Below are 17,567 nucleotides of genomic sequence, written 5' to 3'. Positions count from 1 at the left end.
TCGCACCGAAAATAGCGGGAAATTGGCTTTACCTAGTTATACCAAGGTGCGGCGGTATTTGGCAGGGATATTACCAGTTTGTCTCCACAGGGTGGGGATTTTACCCGGGATTGGCTGAATCGAATGTAAAAGTCCCCGTTATTCACCTGGGGGGGGGGGGGGGGGGGCGTGGTTACAATTGACTGGTGCATAAACTCCAAGAATTATACACTAGATCTAGGTTTGATACTTTGCGTAATGGTATACCAAATGATGATCTACGAAGAACGAATGTTCCATCTGTAAGACATACCCTTGGTTTCATATAATTGGGATTTAAACGTTTGGTTTCTGGTTATACAACCGGTTTATTTCGTAACACAAGGCCTCCAGCCCCTAAGTATATAGTATTACATTCCATTGAATACATGATATTTTCAATATTCAGTAACATGATATATAGTACAAATTCAAAATAGCTGAATTCAAAATATAAAGGCATATAAATACACATAAACAATAGTCTTAAGAACAGGAATTACTTTAAACTATACATACAAAATAAAGATATTTCATAACCAGAGATAAAAAAAATCCAATCTCAGAAAACCAGACATGTGTTTAAGGTTGCCTCCCTTTGACTTGTAACAACAGTTTGGGGCTTAGACCCGATTGTCATAAGCACAAAGATTGACAGATAACACTTAAAATACCATGATTATATTAAACAGTGGTATACTTTTTTCAACACACTCAGGTTTAAATAGTTAAATACAAGAAAAACTGTATCGATAGTGGCTGAACGATTATGGCTGGTGTATGACAACTGGATCTCTGTAGATTCCTGCATTCTTCTTCATCTGGCCATGGTAAAAACATGTCATTATTATGCACATTAGGACCCGGCTCGCACCCAACCCCATCCAAACCCCCAACAAAACAAAAACAACAACAACAACAACAACAAACAATAAAAACACGAAATTGACCAAATTTACTTTTTATATCGATATCGGAGAACAAACGTAATAAAATACGCCCAAAATGGCCCATATATTGTTTATATACTTTAAACCGAGTTAATAGTTCTGAGGGAGGGGCGCAAGTCAAACGGTTACACCCCTAAGATACGCCCCCTCGAGCCTAAAATCCTGGATTCGCCCCTGATATTCACAATTAGCCAGATGAATGTTATTAGGTCTTATGTAGCATACTATTGTCGGTACCTTCGTGATATTTATCATGATCAATATCAAGGCCTAGCGAACAGGTTATAGATACCTCTATATGTACCTCTTTATTTCGTGTCACTTAGAACCTTTCGTTTCCCCCCTCAGTGTATGATTATGGAACGAAATAAAGGTCATAGACAGAGATTGGTGAACTTTGAGCCTGGCGTCAATATTCTCAAAACATCTTAAGCGTACCAGTTTTAAGTATCTTATTTCATCAAAAAACATTACTTGTTTATACTTGATTTTTCATTACAAAACATACTTTATCACAAAAATCGTTTAAAAGTTTCAAAACTATTTAAAAAGATAAAAAAAAGTACACACATTATACAAGTAAGCTTAACTTGATTATATAAAAGGGACTTAAGCTTGCTCGACATGTTGAGGACGGAGTTAGTTCCCTTTATCGCAATCCAGACTTATCTGAACACAGATTTGTTTAAAAAAAAACACTTGTCTTTGATAGGATATCTCAGAAGGAGATTTGTTTTATGAGCTTATCCGGGACATGCCTTTAAAATGACATCATTGGGTATAACAATATAAACCGGATCCATCTTAAATCAATAGCTTCAATGTTTAACTACATATTTGTTTGACAAAAAACGCTTATCATTATTGCACAAATTTCCAATTTCTTCTACGTCTAGATAATATAGCGGAAAATGATCACAATTAAATAACCCTATCATAACAGCAATAAATGAAATGATCAATACCAGGGTAAACATATTATGTTTCGTAAATATACAATCAGAACTGTTTGAAATGAAATATATCATCTTAAGAATGCTATTCATAATGATCTATGAAAACCCAGAAAGTAATCACAATAATAATCGAAAAAAATGGATGTAAATCATAAATATTCCTCCCATCATTAACTGAATGCATATACGAAGACTTAAGCATTAAACACTGCATAAAGAAAAATCTATGATTTATATACCGGATCGACAAGTAATTTAGTTTCATGACAATTACTAAATATCAAAATACAAGTGATTGCTCTAGATTTCAGGTCAAACTTTATTTAAGGAAACACATTATGATAATCTTCAATACCTCGAAGGACACACAATGTCTTTATCGTTTATTTAATCTTAATCTTTCCTGTCACGACAACCATTATTCTGCACATTTTCTTATATTGTATATCACCTCCCTTCAGGATAATCTCAGCTCCATTATGAAGAAGAAAATGGATATCATTTGCGATATACTCAAATGACTCCATGTCGTTAATTTCATTCATAACTTCAATAGCATTATGATAATCATTTCCAGCACAAATCGCACCAGTCTTGAACCACGTATTCCATACCGCACAGACAGTCTAGCGCAAAAAAAGTAACAGCTATAAACATCCTACTGAAAAACAAAACCATCCCCACAACGTTATGTAAAGTGTTGCATGGCTTTCTAATTTATCAAATAGTTAAGTATCCGATTTATCCACACACGCGTTTTACTACTACTGCTACTATGAAAAATTGTCAATGAAGTCACGTGATAATGTGAACAGCCACGCCATTGGACAAGTACTCAAAGTGCTGGAATACAAAAAACTATAATAGTTCCGTGCTGATGGGAATCAAACTCATACTATTCTGAGATCTGATACCTACTATTACTAACACACACTATTAACAATGTGGACATTTATCTTGCTAGCTACTCTTGGACTTTTAAGCGTTATATTCTTCTGGTAAGAATATTTTTCTTATGATTTATGCCTTCGTTTAATAAACTTTTTATATCTTTATTAAATGTCTTTTATTCTGGAAATGTAACATCATATTTTACCAGATTTTTGGTTTATTTTTCTTCTTAGTATATTGCAAAATATTTTATTTAAAATGATGTGAATGTGGCAATATAAAAATCTGCATTTAATAATATCACTCTGTTGAACAGTGCCTGAAAAAAACATTTCTGTAACTAAATTGGCATAGTATATTCATGCTAAATATCAATTTAGATCAAGAATTCGAGTGCTGGTGCTTTTGTGTGATATCTAGGATCTTCCAAAACAATGTTCTAAAATGACCACTCTATGGTCGGAAAACTGAATGCAATTTTAAATGATACTTAGTATACCATAAGTATACCATTTCAAATATTGTTATATATTGGGTCATATTTTCTTAAGACATTTTTTGCATACAATAGATTTAAAATAAATGAAAAGTTGCACAACAAAATGTAATACAAATCTAGATAGTTATGTTGGGGGAAAAGAGTAATAATGTCTTAACACATGGTATAATAAATCATTTTATTTATTCAAATGATGCGAAATGAAATAACAACAAATATGTTACCTATTCATGTATTGTAGACGTCTTTTTTCAAGGACGCTCAAAAGCTGTTGCACTGTGCTGTGCGGTTATGAGGACATGATTCCCTCGGATATAACCATTAAAGGGACTCGTTCACGATTTATTTAAAGTACCAGTCATAGAAACAAATAACGTCGTGTGATCAAATTATTTGATTTTTTATAAAAGATCTTCAAATGTTCAGAGGGCTATTGTTATTTTTTTACTAAAATTATGACTAAAAATGCTTTTTTTGACTGAAAATCGTAAGTTTAGCTATTGAAAATTGAATAATTTTTAGCTTGAATTTATAAAATTCTGTTCAACGAGTATTGACAAGTTCCTGCTGGATATATGTTCTTAAATTTTAGTGAAATGAGTCAATTTCATCATAATTATTATGTTCATATTTGCCAACATGTTATCTGTGAACGAATCCCTTTAAATAAAAACGAAACGAAGAGATATTTCTATATATTGAACTTACATGTGGTGAGTGAACACTGCAGTTAGAGCTTAGGTATTCATTTAGTTTAATTCAATTCAATTCAATAGTTACTGCCTAAAATAAATCTTTACGTTGCGTGTTCATAGCCAACGTTTCTAAATTGAACAGGTCACGTTACGTTGAGTGTTCATAGCCAAATTTTCTAAATTTATCAGGTCACACGTAACGTCCTGTGTTCAAAAGCAACGTTTCTAAATTCATCACGTTACGTCACGTTGTGTGTACAACGTTTCTAAATTCATCACGTTACGTCACGTTGTGTGTACAACGTTTCTAAATTCATTAGGTCACGTTATATCGAGTGTTCAAGGCTGAAAATTGAATACGCAATACCGCACAGACGTTATGATAGAATCTAGATTGTTGAATGATTAATACATATCTATCATTCCCATTAATCGGTACATCTCTTCCATACATCATGCTATTGTTTTTTCCTACCTTGCAACTGTTTCAATCGTATGTTGATAGTTTGCAGATACATTATTTATCGAACATTTCATACAATTATATAATGAATATAACTATACCAATGCGGCTTGGTTGACGAGTAAAGTGATTGATAGTTGTAAGTATAAAACACACTGAATGATGAATTCACAAATTTGTTGCAAATGAATCAAATGTACAGGTTATCTATCCCTTTCTAGAAATTGGTTAAGGCGAAAACTAGGATGATGACTCGTAAATTACGACTAATTACTGGACACTCTGTTCAAACTGAACATTTGAGTATGAATGAATATGAACATAATCCAGACAGATGAACCTATATATGAAATGGACCTTTTACGTTGCTTGTCGCTTATACTTACCCTTATACAGTAGAACCCCGTTCGCTCGAAATCGCTTGGCTCGATTTTCTTGATGGCTCGAGTTGTATGTTAAAGACCGATACCTTTCTACTGCAGGTATAAATTCCTGCTTGGCTCGAATACCTTTCCCTGTGAGTTCGAGCCAACCGGGTTCGACTGTATTTGAGACAAGATTATTTCTTAAAATATAAAACAGTAGCGAGACAACTGTTGGGGATTAGTTCGCCATCCTAAAATTTGTCGTGGTAATTATATCGAGTGCAGACACGGGGATTATCTTTGTGTTAATGGCCGTCTAAAACAGTATGAATCTACTTAGTTGGTTCTTATTTTCATTCGGTAAAACAAGTAATGAATAACGTTACAACTGGCTAAGACGTAATTTATGTTTGTGTGGGTTGTGTTGGGCAGTAAATACCTCTTTTAATTGTGTGTTACTTAATGTAGCAGAAACCTTACCATAACACAAAGGACAGCACAATATATTTATTTCTTTAAAATAATTTCAAAAGCAACTAAAACCAGATTATCGTTAACCTCCAGACCTCTGTCGCTAAACTACATTTACACTAGCTAATGCATTCGCGTGGTAAGTCTTAATTAAACCATCAAGGGACCATTGCTGGCGATGGAACATGCTTTCTTCCTGAATATATTTCAAGGTCGCATATTTATGCACGTTGGGACCGTAGAAACTGCTTGATGGAAGGTAGTTATTCAGCGGTAAAATCATTTTAATATTTCAAAGAATTGATTTCACGCGGCGACGATTTTAGGTGTGGGTGGAGATCCTGTGAGTTAATTGATAAAAATGTTCCATTACAAAGGGTGATGCATTTCCGAGCCCCGCACACGCCAATATTAATCTATATAAACCGATATCATAATAAATCGAACGGCACTTTAAACATGAATTCCCCTTTGTTTGATATCAGAGATTCCGTTGTATAACCGCGTATTGTGGCAAATTCTTTTCCCCTATATGACGCAAATCAAACCAGGTAACACGCGCCGTGATGTGATAAAGGAATTGGAGGGTATTGTCAATTGTTTAAACACTGTTTCATCTACAATATTGCTTATAAAATATTTGCTTTTCTCTGCAAAACTTCACGGTAAATGAGATACAATGAACGAAATGGATAAAAGTATTTTTAACAGCAATATGTCTATTTATGGGTCCAAATATTTGACCATTATTTAAACATTTTAGCGCTGCTAAAATTATATTATAAAAGCTTTTTACTCTGGGTAAGGCATAGGATTGTTTTATCTTTAATCCAGTGAACTCTTGCAGGAAGGAAATCAACGCAAAATTAATTAACAAAATAACAATATTTAACACTTCCCATGACCAGTATCTGTTGTACTTTCAGCCAAAGAAGAAAACAGATGGCCGCTTTTAAAAAACTTGGCATTCCAGGCCCGGCACCAAATTTCTTATTTGGAAATTTGCTAACATTTTGGCGTACAGTAAGTATTTTTTTTTTTTTTTTTTTTTAAATTTGACATGTTTACCATACTACAGTTAAAGTAAAACGTATTAAGCATCACCACATTATTTGCTATGTAAATCTATTGTTAACTTATTATTTGAATTTGTTAAACTAGTAGCCAAAGATATTTATTTTCTTGAATTCATTAAGAGTTAGATTTCCTTGAGTTTACGCTTTATATAGTCGAAATACCTTGGCTCGATATCCCAGGGACCGGCCAAAATACTTCGAGCCTCGCGAGTATCGAGCCAAGCGGGAATGCTTACACAGAGTAAAAACACGGCCCTTACATCTAATTCGAGCCAACGAGGAAATCGAGCCAAGCGATTTCGAACCATAGAGCTTCGATTGTATCGTTATTTCATTACGGCGATTATTAAATACATTAAGATACATTGCAAACAAGAAACGATTTGATGGACTGCGGTTTTGAAGTATTCAATTTTATTATTTTTGCGTGCAGACTAGGTATATATCTGCGGAATGATAAGACAAGAGTCTCACATTGATTAAGCATGCTTCAATCTACACTAACCAAGCAACTAATGACCTTAAACGACTGTTATTTTATTCATGATACGTTTATTCATTCATAATCTTATCCGGTGGAACAGAGTGAATCATGATGGTCTACTCACTCCAATTGTGAGCATTCATAAAATAACCGTTGTGGTTAAGGACGGGCCGGTTTTTTTCTTACTTGTGATATGGACTGCTTAATCAACTTCCTAAGCCTTCAATCACAAACGCTCGTTTGTCATTTCGTTTACACCTCTAAGTTCACTGCACGCCTGGGATATATTAATTGTTAACTAAACTGATGAATCAACATTTATTTCAAAGGGGAAGGATACATTCCTTTATATACATCATCTGTCACTAAACCGGAACTGATAATCGATCCTGACATTCCCTGAAATACAAAAAAGGTTAAACTGTGTTTACATCGTTTTTGTGTGTGTGTTTTTTGCAGCCGATGTTTCAACAATACAGAAAATGGGCAGACCTTTATGGAAAGACGTACGGGTACTTTGAGGGACCAAGTCCTGTCCTGGTTACATCAGACAAGGACATCTTGAGTGAGGTTTTCGTCAAGCAGTTCAAGTCCTTTCATGCGAGAAAAGTAAGCAAAGGGAGCTAAGAACAAACACAAAAAATATGTTAGATCATTAAAGTTATTGTCGTATAACAGGGGTGATGAATTTATGGCCCCAATTTCTCCAAACTTCTTAAGCATAACAAGCTTAAGCACCTCAGTTCAAAAAGACAATATCCTTCTTAATCGAAATTTTGCTGAATAAAAATTAATTTATCGCGATTATCGTACAAATAAGCGTAACTACACAAATAATACTCAAAACAAAATTAGTGCGTAAAGCTTAAGCCTGTCACAAGAGACTTAATATGTTGCAAGAAATTAAGGACAGGATTAATCATGAAATCAAAATTTAGAGCTTTCAATTTCAAATTGCTTTATAACATCAGTATAACATTTATTATAACATTTGTGTTTCCTGAAAATTTGTACAATAAAAGAGTACGAACCTCTATGCCTTGCTTGGGGTCTGAATGCCTCCTACTCAAATCCAATTTTCATGATTGGATTTTTTTGTTCTTTCATCATCACTAGATAAACCGTCTGATAAATAATAAGCGCATGCTTGTACATTTTATTTTGTTTTGCCCTTTGGCTTGATTGTTATTTTTCTTCTTGTAAATATTTACACCCGCCTCCATAACACAACTTTAAACAATGTTTCCAGATATTTCCGGTGCAAGTCGACCCGGATAAGGACGAGGAAGTACACATGTTTTTTGCCCACGGCGAGCGTTGGAGGCGGCTGAGGAGCATCGCGAATCCGGCTTTCAACACGGGCAAGATGCGAATGGTAGGGTGAGAGGGAAGTTTTGCCCTCTTTTTGCGCTTATCTATAAAAAAAAACAATGTTGACAGCATGTGGGCTCAGAACTATGCCGAAATCCGGCATCGAGGCAGGTTAAATCCGTTTTGCGGTCATATATTATATTTATTGTTTTGTCAAAGCTTTGGTAAAAAAGGTGTTCCTGGAAGCCCGCCCAACTGCCAAGGACAGGTGGCTGCCACAAAGTACCTGTTATCTTTTGGAGCGAACTGATTTCAATAGCACAAACTTTTTTAACCATATAACAACCTTGTTGTTAATCATCAGATTAACTTGAATATATATATTTAGGAATATTGCATTCAGGGAGTTATAAATTGAATATAGATTTTTTTTTTACCTTTAAACTCTAATGGTACTGAATTGGAACTGAAGTATTCTTGAATTGAAATATTTACTTTTCTTTTTAGATGTCACCAATGATAAATAAACAAATAGACAAATTCCTGGACGTTTTGGAAAAGCAATGCGAAGCTAAAACAGAATTCGACATTTATGAGTAAGTGTGCACTGTTTTTATTAAAATTGTTTGTTGTATATACATTCACTGAGGACTGACTTAATTCCAAATATAAAACATACTTGTTTTGTCAAAACAAGCACACCAATAAACCGCAGATCAAATAACAAAATCAAATGGCAATAAAAAAAGTATTTAGTCTAAATTTATATTTTTCAAGGAATTCAAAATTAGTGATGCTTTGTAGACCGGATGATTCATTGTAAAATATCTAACACATAAGTTACTTCCTTTTTCCAGTGTTCTTCAAAGACTAACATTCGACACCATTGCAAAATGCGGTTTTGGGTTGAACGCCGAGTCAATACAGAAACCAAATGACGAATATTTGCAAAACTGTCGTGGAGTCATCAATGACACAACAAAGAGGCCGATTCTGTTCTTGTTTGGATGTAAGTAATTTGAAACACCTTCGTGTTGTGTCAATATAATTTTAAAATGTGGTTTACTATGATATAAAATACTTAACGATATATAAATTAAAATCAACTGCATCAAAATGTATTTAAAACTACGGATGCTAGCCCAGAAGCCAGATTGTAGACCTGGGCGCATATTCAATAATGTCTTGTGTCTGAGTTTGAAACACCGGGCTCAAATATCACAAAAATACTTAAGCCAAACCGCAATCTCAAACTTATTTTACCATACAACTTCAAAAATGAAAAAATACATGTTTTTACCCCTTAAAAGGCCCAATTTCTAATAGAATATGTTGATTTCAATGAACAAATCTACAACATATTATATAATTGAGTACAATTTAATGTTGTTGTTTTTTACTATTTCTCAAGTACAATTTTAGCTCTGCAATAGTTTTCTTCGAAATTTTGACAAAATGTTTTATCAACACATTTTATAAGAAAATACGTTTATAAAAATAATAAAAACATACAAAACTTGTGATATTGGGGCCGGGCGCTTACAAATTCACAGAGTCTTGAGTCTTACTTTGAGACGCTTATGACCATGGACACAGAGTCTTATGTTATTACTACGACTCCCCCAAAGGTACAAGGTTATATAATTTCTACGGTTTATTTCAGTTATATTCCCAACCCTTCATCGGCTCTGGATATCAATATACTACCTACTGGGCAAGCTAAAGTTCAACCCCGTCATATGGTTGGAAAACGAGCTGCAGAGTATTATCAACGGCAGAAAGAAAGCAACTGCTGTAAGTCACACATAACTTGTACGAGTGTCAGATTACTTACAATAGGTGTCGTAAAATGATATAGTGCACCAGGAGCCATAAAGCGTTCTTAGACGAATATAGAAACAGCGCTTCTATTAAAAAAAATCATGATTCAATCTATATTAAGCCTTTCATGGATACGGGGATGCCTATGTTTACAGAGATTTCTAGAAACGTTATTGATGCCGATTAATATTCACAGGAAGCATTCACTTAATACATTTAGAACTAGAAATAGAAGTGCCTGATCTATAAGTGTTAAGCTTAGATAATATTTAATGTAGCTCATATCATACCAGGTCTCCTGCTTAGTTTGAAATGCCAAAGCATAGAATACTAGTTTTGCGTAGGAATTGTTAATTATCATTAGCATAGGAACACCCGCGTTTTCCTACTGGACAGCATCGATCAAAATGATTCACTTATGACATTCAAGAAATTTCCATTTCGGTGTAGGAGGCAACGCTGAGCTTTTCTTTAACCCACGCTTTTCCAATCGCCGTGAAATATTTGCACATTTCATTTGTTGTTCCCATGCAACAATTACCGGAATATCAAATAACAGGTTCCTTGAACTTTCTTTTTTAATAAGCAGACTCAATTAAAGCAAAAGATGAATAGACCTTTGGTAAGTGACATTATTCAATTACAATGTTGACCTTTTCAATTTTCAGAAAGACTCCCATGATCTTTTGGAACTCTTCCTGAATTCCGAGTACGATCCAGGGCGATCCGATATGGAAGAACTTTCTGACCAAGAAGACAACCCCAAAACCATCGCAAAACACAGATTTCTCTCGTCACAGGTGCGAATCTCCACCCTCCCTTTCATGATGTTCATGTTCAAAGTAATAAAATCTTCATTTGTCATACTTGGTACATGCATTCAAAACATGGAGATTCGGATAATTAGCCTGACATTGATCCAACCTATTGAATCAGTAATCACTTTTGCAGATTGCATGGTTTAGGACTGTTGCTCAGAGGTTTATCCTTATCAGCACCAGCTTTTATGTTTACAGCAAGTGTTTTTATGTTATTTACAGGAGTTGGGGTCTATGTGTCTTCTCTTTCTGCTGTCTGGTTATGAAACAACAAGTACATTCCTCGCTTACGTTATGTACGAGATGGCGCGCAACCCAAAGGTCCAGTGTGTTCTTCAAGATGAGGTTGACAAATACTTCCCTTATGATGACGATGTTGTAGAATATGATAACGTGATGAAAATGGAATATTTGGATATGGTCTGGTGCGAGACGTTGAGAAAATACCCATTAGCTAGCACGTAAGTGGAGTTTAAAGAAATTTAATATCATTTTATTAAAATCCAACAATTTGTTCTTTTTAATGACTTGTGAATCGTGACTGACATCAAATCATCCAAATAAAGGTTGGATGAAAAGTTTAAAACTTGTTAGAATTCCTTTTCAAAAGAAGTACATATATCTTCATGACCTATCCCCTTTCCCCCGAATCCATTCTTTCTTTGTGAGACCAACAGTAGTATCCTTTTACCTTCATGGAATTAAATGGTTTAGATATGCAAATATTTCCATAATTCTAAATTAATGACAACTTAATGTATCTAGCAGTTGAAACCTTAAACTCCTTCAAGTAAACAGATTTAATTAACATTTTTGTGATCAAATTGATCATACTGAAGTGTTCTTCACAGCCCGATACAATGTACCCGTTTTGTTCTCAGCACTCTGTCCCTTTTCATTAGTATTATGTATCTTTTTAGCAGCACCCTATCCCTTTTGAAAGAAACGTATCTAAAACACTAACATATTCCCATTCAAATCATTTTAGAGTACTCATGTTATAACGCTATATTCATCCATTCGTTTGGTGTGTTTCAGTGTGATAGCCAGACAATGTATGCGTTCTACAAAGGTCCGTGACTACAACATAGAACCTGGTATGGTCATACAAGCCAACGTTTGGGACCTGCATTACGACAAAAACGAATGGGGAGAAGATCCGAATACTTTTGACCCATTAAGGTAAGCTTGGTAGCCTACATGGCTTTTTATAGAAGGTTGTTGGAAAATGAACTTATTCTTCAGTGGACTCTGTCGTGGTTTGTTAAATGCACTTTTTACGGATTTTTTTAGATACAAAATAAAGTGTGGGAAATCATTTGGAGTGTCAAAACTAAGATACCGACGGCTTGAACCCATCAACAAATGTTGACATATGCTTAACTATTATCTTTGAGATATGTTAGTTTTTGTGTGTGTTTTTTTCTTCACTGTACCGTCCTGGGCTCGCTCCCCACTACAAACCGTTTTTTTATAGTTAAATTGTTTTTTCCCTGCAATTTCGGTATCAAAAAGTAAACTTAATAAAAATACAAATGATCTCTGATGCATGACAGGGAAAGCTCATTTTTGCTGCCTAAAGGCTTATGCCTAAACTTTGAGTAATAAAATGAGAGTGTCTTTTTATATAGCGGGGGCTTAGCGCAATACTGGTTTAACGCCTTCTAATTCTATATTGAGTTTACAACCGCCTTACGGTAAGCCAGTGAGTTATGTAAATTGTTTATGTTCTTCTTCGTGCCGAGTTCGGCATAGGGTTATTTCTATCAAATCAAACAAGAGCACACTGTGTGTGTTTTCTAAGCGAAATGTCTCTGTGGTATCGTTCAAATGTATTATTCATGTATTGTTAATCTAATGATAAGCAAAGCATACAAATAAGCACCCGTTGGATGTCTTTTACTGCACTCGTTTCATTTCACACAAAAATTGATAAACCAATTTTATGCAACCTGGGGTGAAAAAGTGATATTTATTTTCAAGGGGTTAATAGAGCGAGGAGATAGACTTTAATCCTGAATAGCCGATAATCTTGAAAGGCACAACAATTGGGCATTCAAGAACGGGTTTAATATCGTTTTATTTAAATATTTGATCTGTCTTCTACTAATGATTGATTTCATACAATGGGTTTCGAATCGTTTATCATTTTTTTAATGTCTGTAAAATATGTAATTCTTTTCACGAACAATTTACAATGAGTGTAAATCCCCCACAGTGGTTTGGATTTGAAAGACAGAAATTCATCCATAATTGCTAATAACAATATACAAAGAATACTGACCTCAAAATATCCGTGTCGACCTAAAAGAAAAATTCCAGTTTGTATTTTGCCTCGGTGTCATAATAGGGCAGTTTAATTTACAGTGTGAAATGGAATTAACTAATCCTTAAAGATTTTCAGCGATGTGGGGTGGCTAAATATCTATCTGAAGTGTATAAAATCAACAAATTATCCTATGAATAAACTGTAATTTTGTAAAATGACAAAACAGCAGTAATAATATTGGTATTTCAGAAATTAACACCGAAGAAAAATGATTTCAGTGTATTGTTATTTTTCTTTTTGAAAGCAAATGTGATAATGTTCCATTGCTTTTTCAAACGGCTTCGCTTCCAAATTTGAAGGACGGCATTAGCATGTAATTGTCATTTCAAATCACGACGAATGAAATGTAAACTAGATCGTAAATGCCGTATCATTGTGACGCTTATAAAAGACATGCGAAATTCTCACTTTAAATATATTAAAAGGATATTGAAAAAGCTTTTTAAATCTGTATTATTCCCGTTGTATGAAAGAAAAGTCAGACGGAACCCGAAACAGCTATAGCGACAATACACAAGAATGCGATACTATTATGTTAGAAGGTAAAAGCCGAAGGGACAATGACGTGTTTGTCTGTTAGTAGTTTCAGCTGCTCCAATATAATGTACATACGTAGTGCTAATATATTGTTCACCAATATGGTCAAATGTCAAATCTAAAATAAGTAATAAATTTGATAATGTATATTCTTGGTAAAGCTATTTTAGCGCAGCCATTATAGAGGTGACAGCCACGCCATCTATCTGTATCCGAATGATCATGTTTGTGTTGTTAGTAGGGTTAATACTAGTTCACCTCTTCAGTAACAACATGCAACAATACTCGACAATGTAATATAATTATGTTCTTGGTCAAACTAGTTCCACTGTCAGCTCAGTGGTGACAGCCCCTGTGTGTAGTTGTACCCGAGTTATCACCTTAATGTTTTCAATTGTGTTGAGTTCTACAGAACTTATGAGACATATAGTCTTGTTTGTTTATTCCTGTTCATCAAGTTACTGATTCCATATTCACAAACGTTTTGAGCGTGATTTTGATAACACTTTTAAGAGACACACTATAGTTTGATGCCATTTTTTTAAAATTCAAATGCTTTATCATATTTGAATCATTTAACTTTGATGATAAAAACAAACAAACAGATGCAAACGCTTATTTGAATTAATAGCTACGTGGCCACAAACTGCACAGTTAAAAAGCGATCTATATTTTCCCACAAATCACATGCTGTTTTGATGATTTAAGTCAAATAAGTTAAACATGGTAATGGATAAGCTGACGGATATTTTAACATTTAAACATTGGTAGCATCACGTGATAATGTCAATAAACCAATCACACAACACCCTTCGCTGAATCGCGGTAGTAATGCCTTTCAAAATCGTGGACTTTAAAGACAATGTTTGGGCATATAACATTTGTTTTTGGGTTCTAGCCATCAGTAACTTAGTTTTAACACTTCTTATGATTTGCCACTCTTTATTTCTTAGTGAAATGTTGTTGTTGTTTTTATAAAAGGTGCATTTTACAAACCATTAAATAGTCTCTTTAAGATGCAATAGTTTCAATTTCTTTCCTATCATGAACACACATCTTTGTAATTAATCAAATATATCAAAATATACGTAACACGTTTTGGCCCCTGCTAGGTTTCACTGCAATATTAAATGAGCGTAACATTTATATTTTCAGGTTTACAGCAGAAAACCGATCGAAACGTCATCCAATGGCATGGATGCCGTTCGGGAGCGGCCCTCGGGCTTGCGTGGGGCTTCGGCTTGCTCAGTTGGAGGGTAAAATGACCATTGTGAGACTTTTGAGAAGGTTTACTGTGCTTCCCGGCGAGAATTTGGGACCGAAGTTAAAAATTGTTGAAGGGGCTACAATATTTCCACAAGATGGCGTACAGATACGGTTGATACATCGGATTTAAAAGAACTACAGAAAATATCTAAGGACCATTCAAACATTGACTATTTGTGATGAACTATTTTCCAAAAACGCGATATATTTTATTTATTTGTATAGGGCGCAATTGACCTAGTAACAAACTCCTGATACATCGTTTTTGGAGATTTGTTCTTCACCCTTCAAATTGGTCTATACCCTGAATATGGAGTTTTGAATTTGTTGGTGCCATGCTTTCATGCTTATTTATAGATTCATTCATCTTAGAAGTTACTTTGTTCTCATAAATGATATCCGTTTTTACATAAAACTTGAAGGAAAAGAAAAATGAATCTTTAAAATGATTTAATCAATCAACTTGTTATTTAAATGGACCCTGTCACATCGGCAACCTTTGCAGCTGAGCTTAAAGGCAACTTTTATAAACCTTAGTAGAAAAGGCTAAATAAAACACTTTCTTAAAGATGTTGTCTCAAAAAGAAACGTCAAGTTCTGTGTTTTGAATGGAAGTACATTAACTGTACCGATTCGCACAAAATGTGTTTTAATACATAACTTTGATCTAAGACAATAACTCAAAATGTCATTTCTGAACTTGTTGTACGAGTTGAATTTGGCAGATTTCAAAATTTATTTTTGTATATTTGTGATAATTCATACTTTTTCGTCGCAAAGGTTGTATTTTTCAAATTTTTAACATGATTGCCTTTAAATTGTGGCGAATGTTGGTGAAACGTTGCGGCTTACACGGAAAGAATTTAATAAAGTTGTTCGGGAAAACTTTTAAGTAAGCCAATATTTGGTGTTGTTATTGGATTGATTTTTTCATGTTTTTAAAGCTTAGCAAAAAGTGTACATCTGGCGTTGACGTCATTCATACTAACACTTATACACGGGCTATTTGTGCAATACATTTCATGAGTTGTTAATCATGTTTTCAAGAAAGAAATGCTATCTTTCTTAACTTCATCCCAATCACATACCATTTGTTTCATGTCATCAATTGTACAGAGATTAACATGCAGCTTATTTATTTTCCAGTACTTCAATATTTTATTTTGTCGTTCATATTTGCTTAGTATGTATATTATTGTGAGTTTGATTTTTGTGACAATATTTCTAAAACTATTGGTTTTAAACCTGCATCACACGTTAGAAATGTTTAAAAATGTAATGACCCGACTTTGTTTGTAGGGACTCGCTTGTGTGTTTGGACCAAACTCTTTCTTTTTACGGTAGTGCATCTAAAAACAATACTATTATAATTATTTTACTTTTTGATACCGGAATTGCTAAAAAATGCAATTTAAGTATACAACTTAAAAACTGGTTTTAGTAGAGAGAGAGAAACTACGCCGGTACATTCAAGATAAAAAATGGAAAACTGACAAAAAACGAATTCAACCTTAAAGCGTTACTAATTCTGTTCAAAATCATGGACTTTAAAGAGAATATTTAAGCATATTCCAACCCTTTTTTTAAAGGGACAAGTCAATATCTCGTTTTAATAATCCTAATGATTGCCACACTTTATTTCGTCATTAAAATAGTGCATTTTACAAAGCATGAGCCAGTCCCTTAAAGGTATCTTATGTACAATACAAGCTTTTCGTTGAATTAAAGATGATAAATTCACTCTGCCATATTGTTACTAAGTAAGGGTTTTCGGACGTTTATTATACATGTATATGTATATGATCAGCATGCGATACCCCTTTTATTAACATTAAATTATATGTGGTCGCTCGGAACCCAAAAATAACATATTTGTTCATGGCTTGATGTATTGACAAATTATTGTACAAAGGATACCTTAATATGTAATATATGACCATTTTATCAAAGTATCTGTGATATTTATTTATTGCTTATTAAAGGAAATATGAACATACCCCTGCTGTTGTTGTTGTTGTTTGAAACACATGTAAATATAAGTCAATCTGTTTTATCATAGGTCTTAAAGGGACTTGACGCCATTATAAGGATACAAAAGAAATGTGCCAAAAACTATGGATATTGTCGAGTACAACTCAATGAATCTTAATTACTGATCCATCACATCGCTTACGACACATGTATCTTCCGCAATTTTCGCGTATTTTTCCAGTTCGAAATTAACTGGGTTTGTCTCCATCGTAATTCCCAGTCAATTTAAAAGTAGTGTCGGTGTATGTGTATGTATTAATCAAGTAACTTTCACATGCTAAATATACACACCATAAAGTGGGAAACCATTATGCGCTATTTTTTAACGGATAACGGTGAAATATAGCTTTTGGTTTTCACTCGTTAATTAAATTGCGATCTTACACTAAAACAATCAGCTAGGCTCTGTTAATAAGTTTATAAAACTCTGTTAACAATTTCTCTTGGCACGCTTAGTCGGGCACCTAACACCTCGCCCATATAGATTTTACAATGATATTGAAAAGTAAAAGCGGTAAAACATCGTCGCAGCTTGGTAATACTATCAATGGATACTTTAAAAACGCATCGATATGATTCCAACCTT

The 17,567-nt window shown here is 34.1% G+C and overlaps 1 protein-coding gene across 1 annotated transcript; it reads left to right on the top strand.

The window, feature by feature from the left end:
- Window positions 1-2,824: 2,824 nt before the first annotated feature.
- On the top strand, window positions 2,825-16,946 carry LOC128211926 (putative cytochrome P450 CYP13A10). The gene is made up of 11 exons (XM_052917069.1): window positions 2,825-2,922; window positions 6,235-6,331; window positions 7,328-7,477; window positions 8,118-8,243; window positions 8,687-8,775; window positions 9,037-9,188; window positions 9,843-9,973; window positions 10,669-10,800; window positions 11,041-11,279; window positions 11,857-12,000; window positions 14,840-16,946. Exons 1-11 carry the CDS (start codon window positions 2,867-2,869, stop codon window positions 15,078-15,080), a joined length of 1,557 nt encoding a protein of 518 aa, XP_052773029.1. The 5' UTR covers window positions 2,825-2,866; the 3' UTR covers window positions 15,081-16,946.
- The last annotated feature ends 621 nt before the right edge of the window (window positions 16,947-17,567 follow it).

This window comes from Mya arenaria, chromosome 12 (assembly GCF_026914265.1).
Source record: "Mya arenaria isolate MELC-2E11 chromosome 12, ASM2691426v1".
NCBI classification, from domain to species: Eukaryota; Metazoa; Mollusca; class Bivalvia; order Myida; family Myidae; genus Mya; species Mya arenaria.
The sequence above is the reverse complement of the archived record's forward strand: the minus strand, read 5'-3'. Positions and strand labels throughout refer to the sequence as shown.

Excerpts from the sequence above, each read along its gene's own strand:
- LOC128211926 (XM_052917069.1), top strand. The coding sequence starts at position 2,867 with ATGTGGACATTTATCTTGCTAGCTACTCTTGGACTTTTAAGCGTTATA. Across the intron at positions 6,332-7,327 it reads TGCTAACATTTTGGCGTACA|CCGATGTTTCAACAATACAG; the intron begins GTAAGTATTTTT and ends TGTTTTTTGCAG. Across the intron at positions 9,974-10,668 it reads GCAGAAAGAAAGCAACTGCT|AAAGACTCCCATGATCTTTT; the intron begins GTAAGTCACACA and ends TTCAATTTTCAG.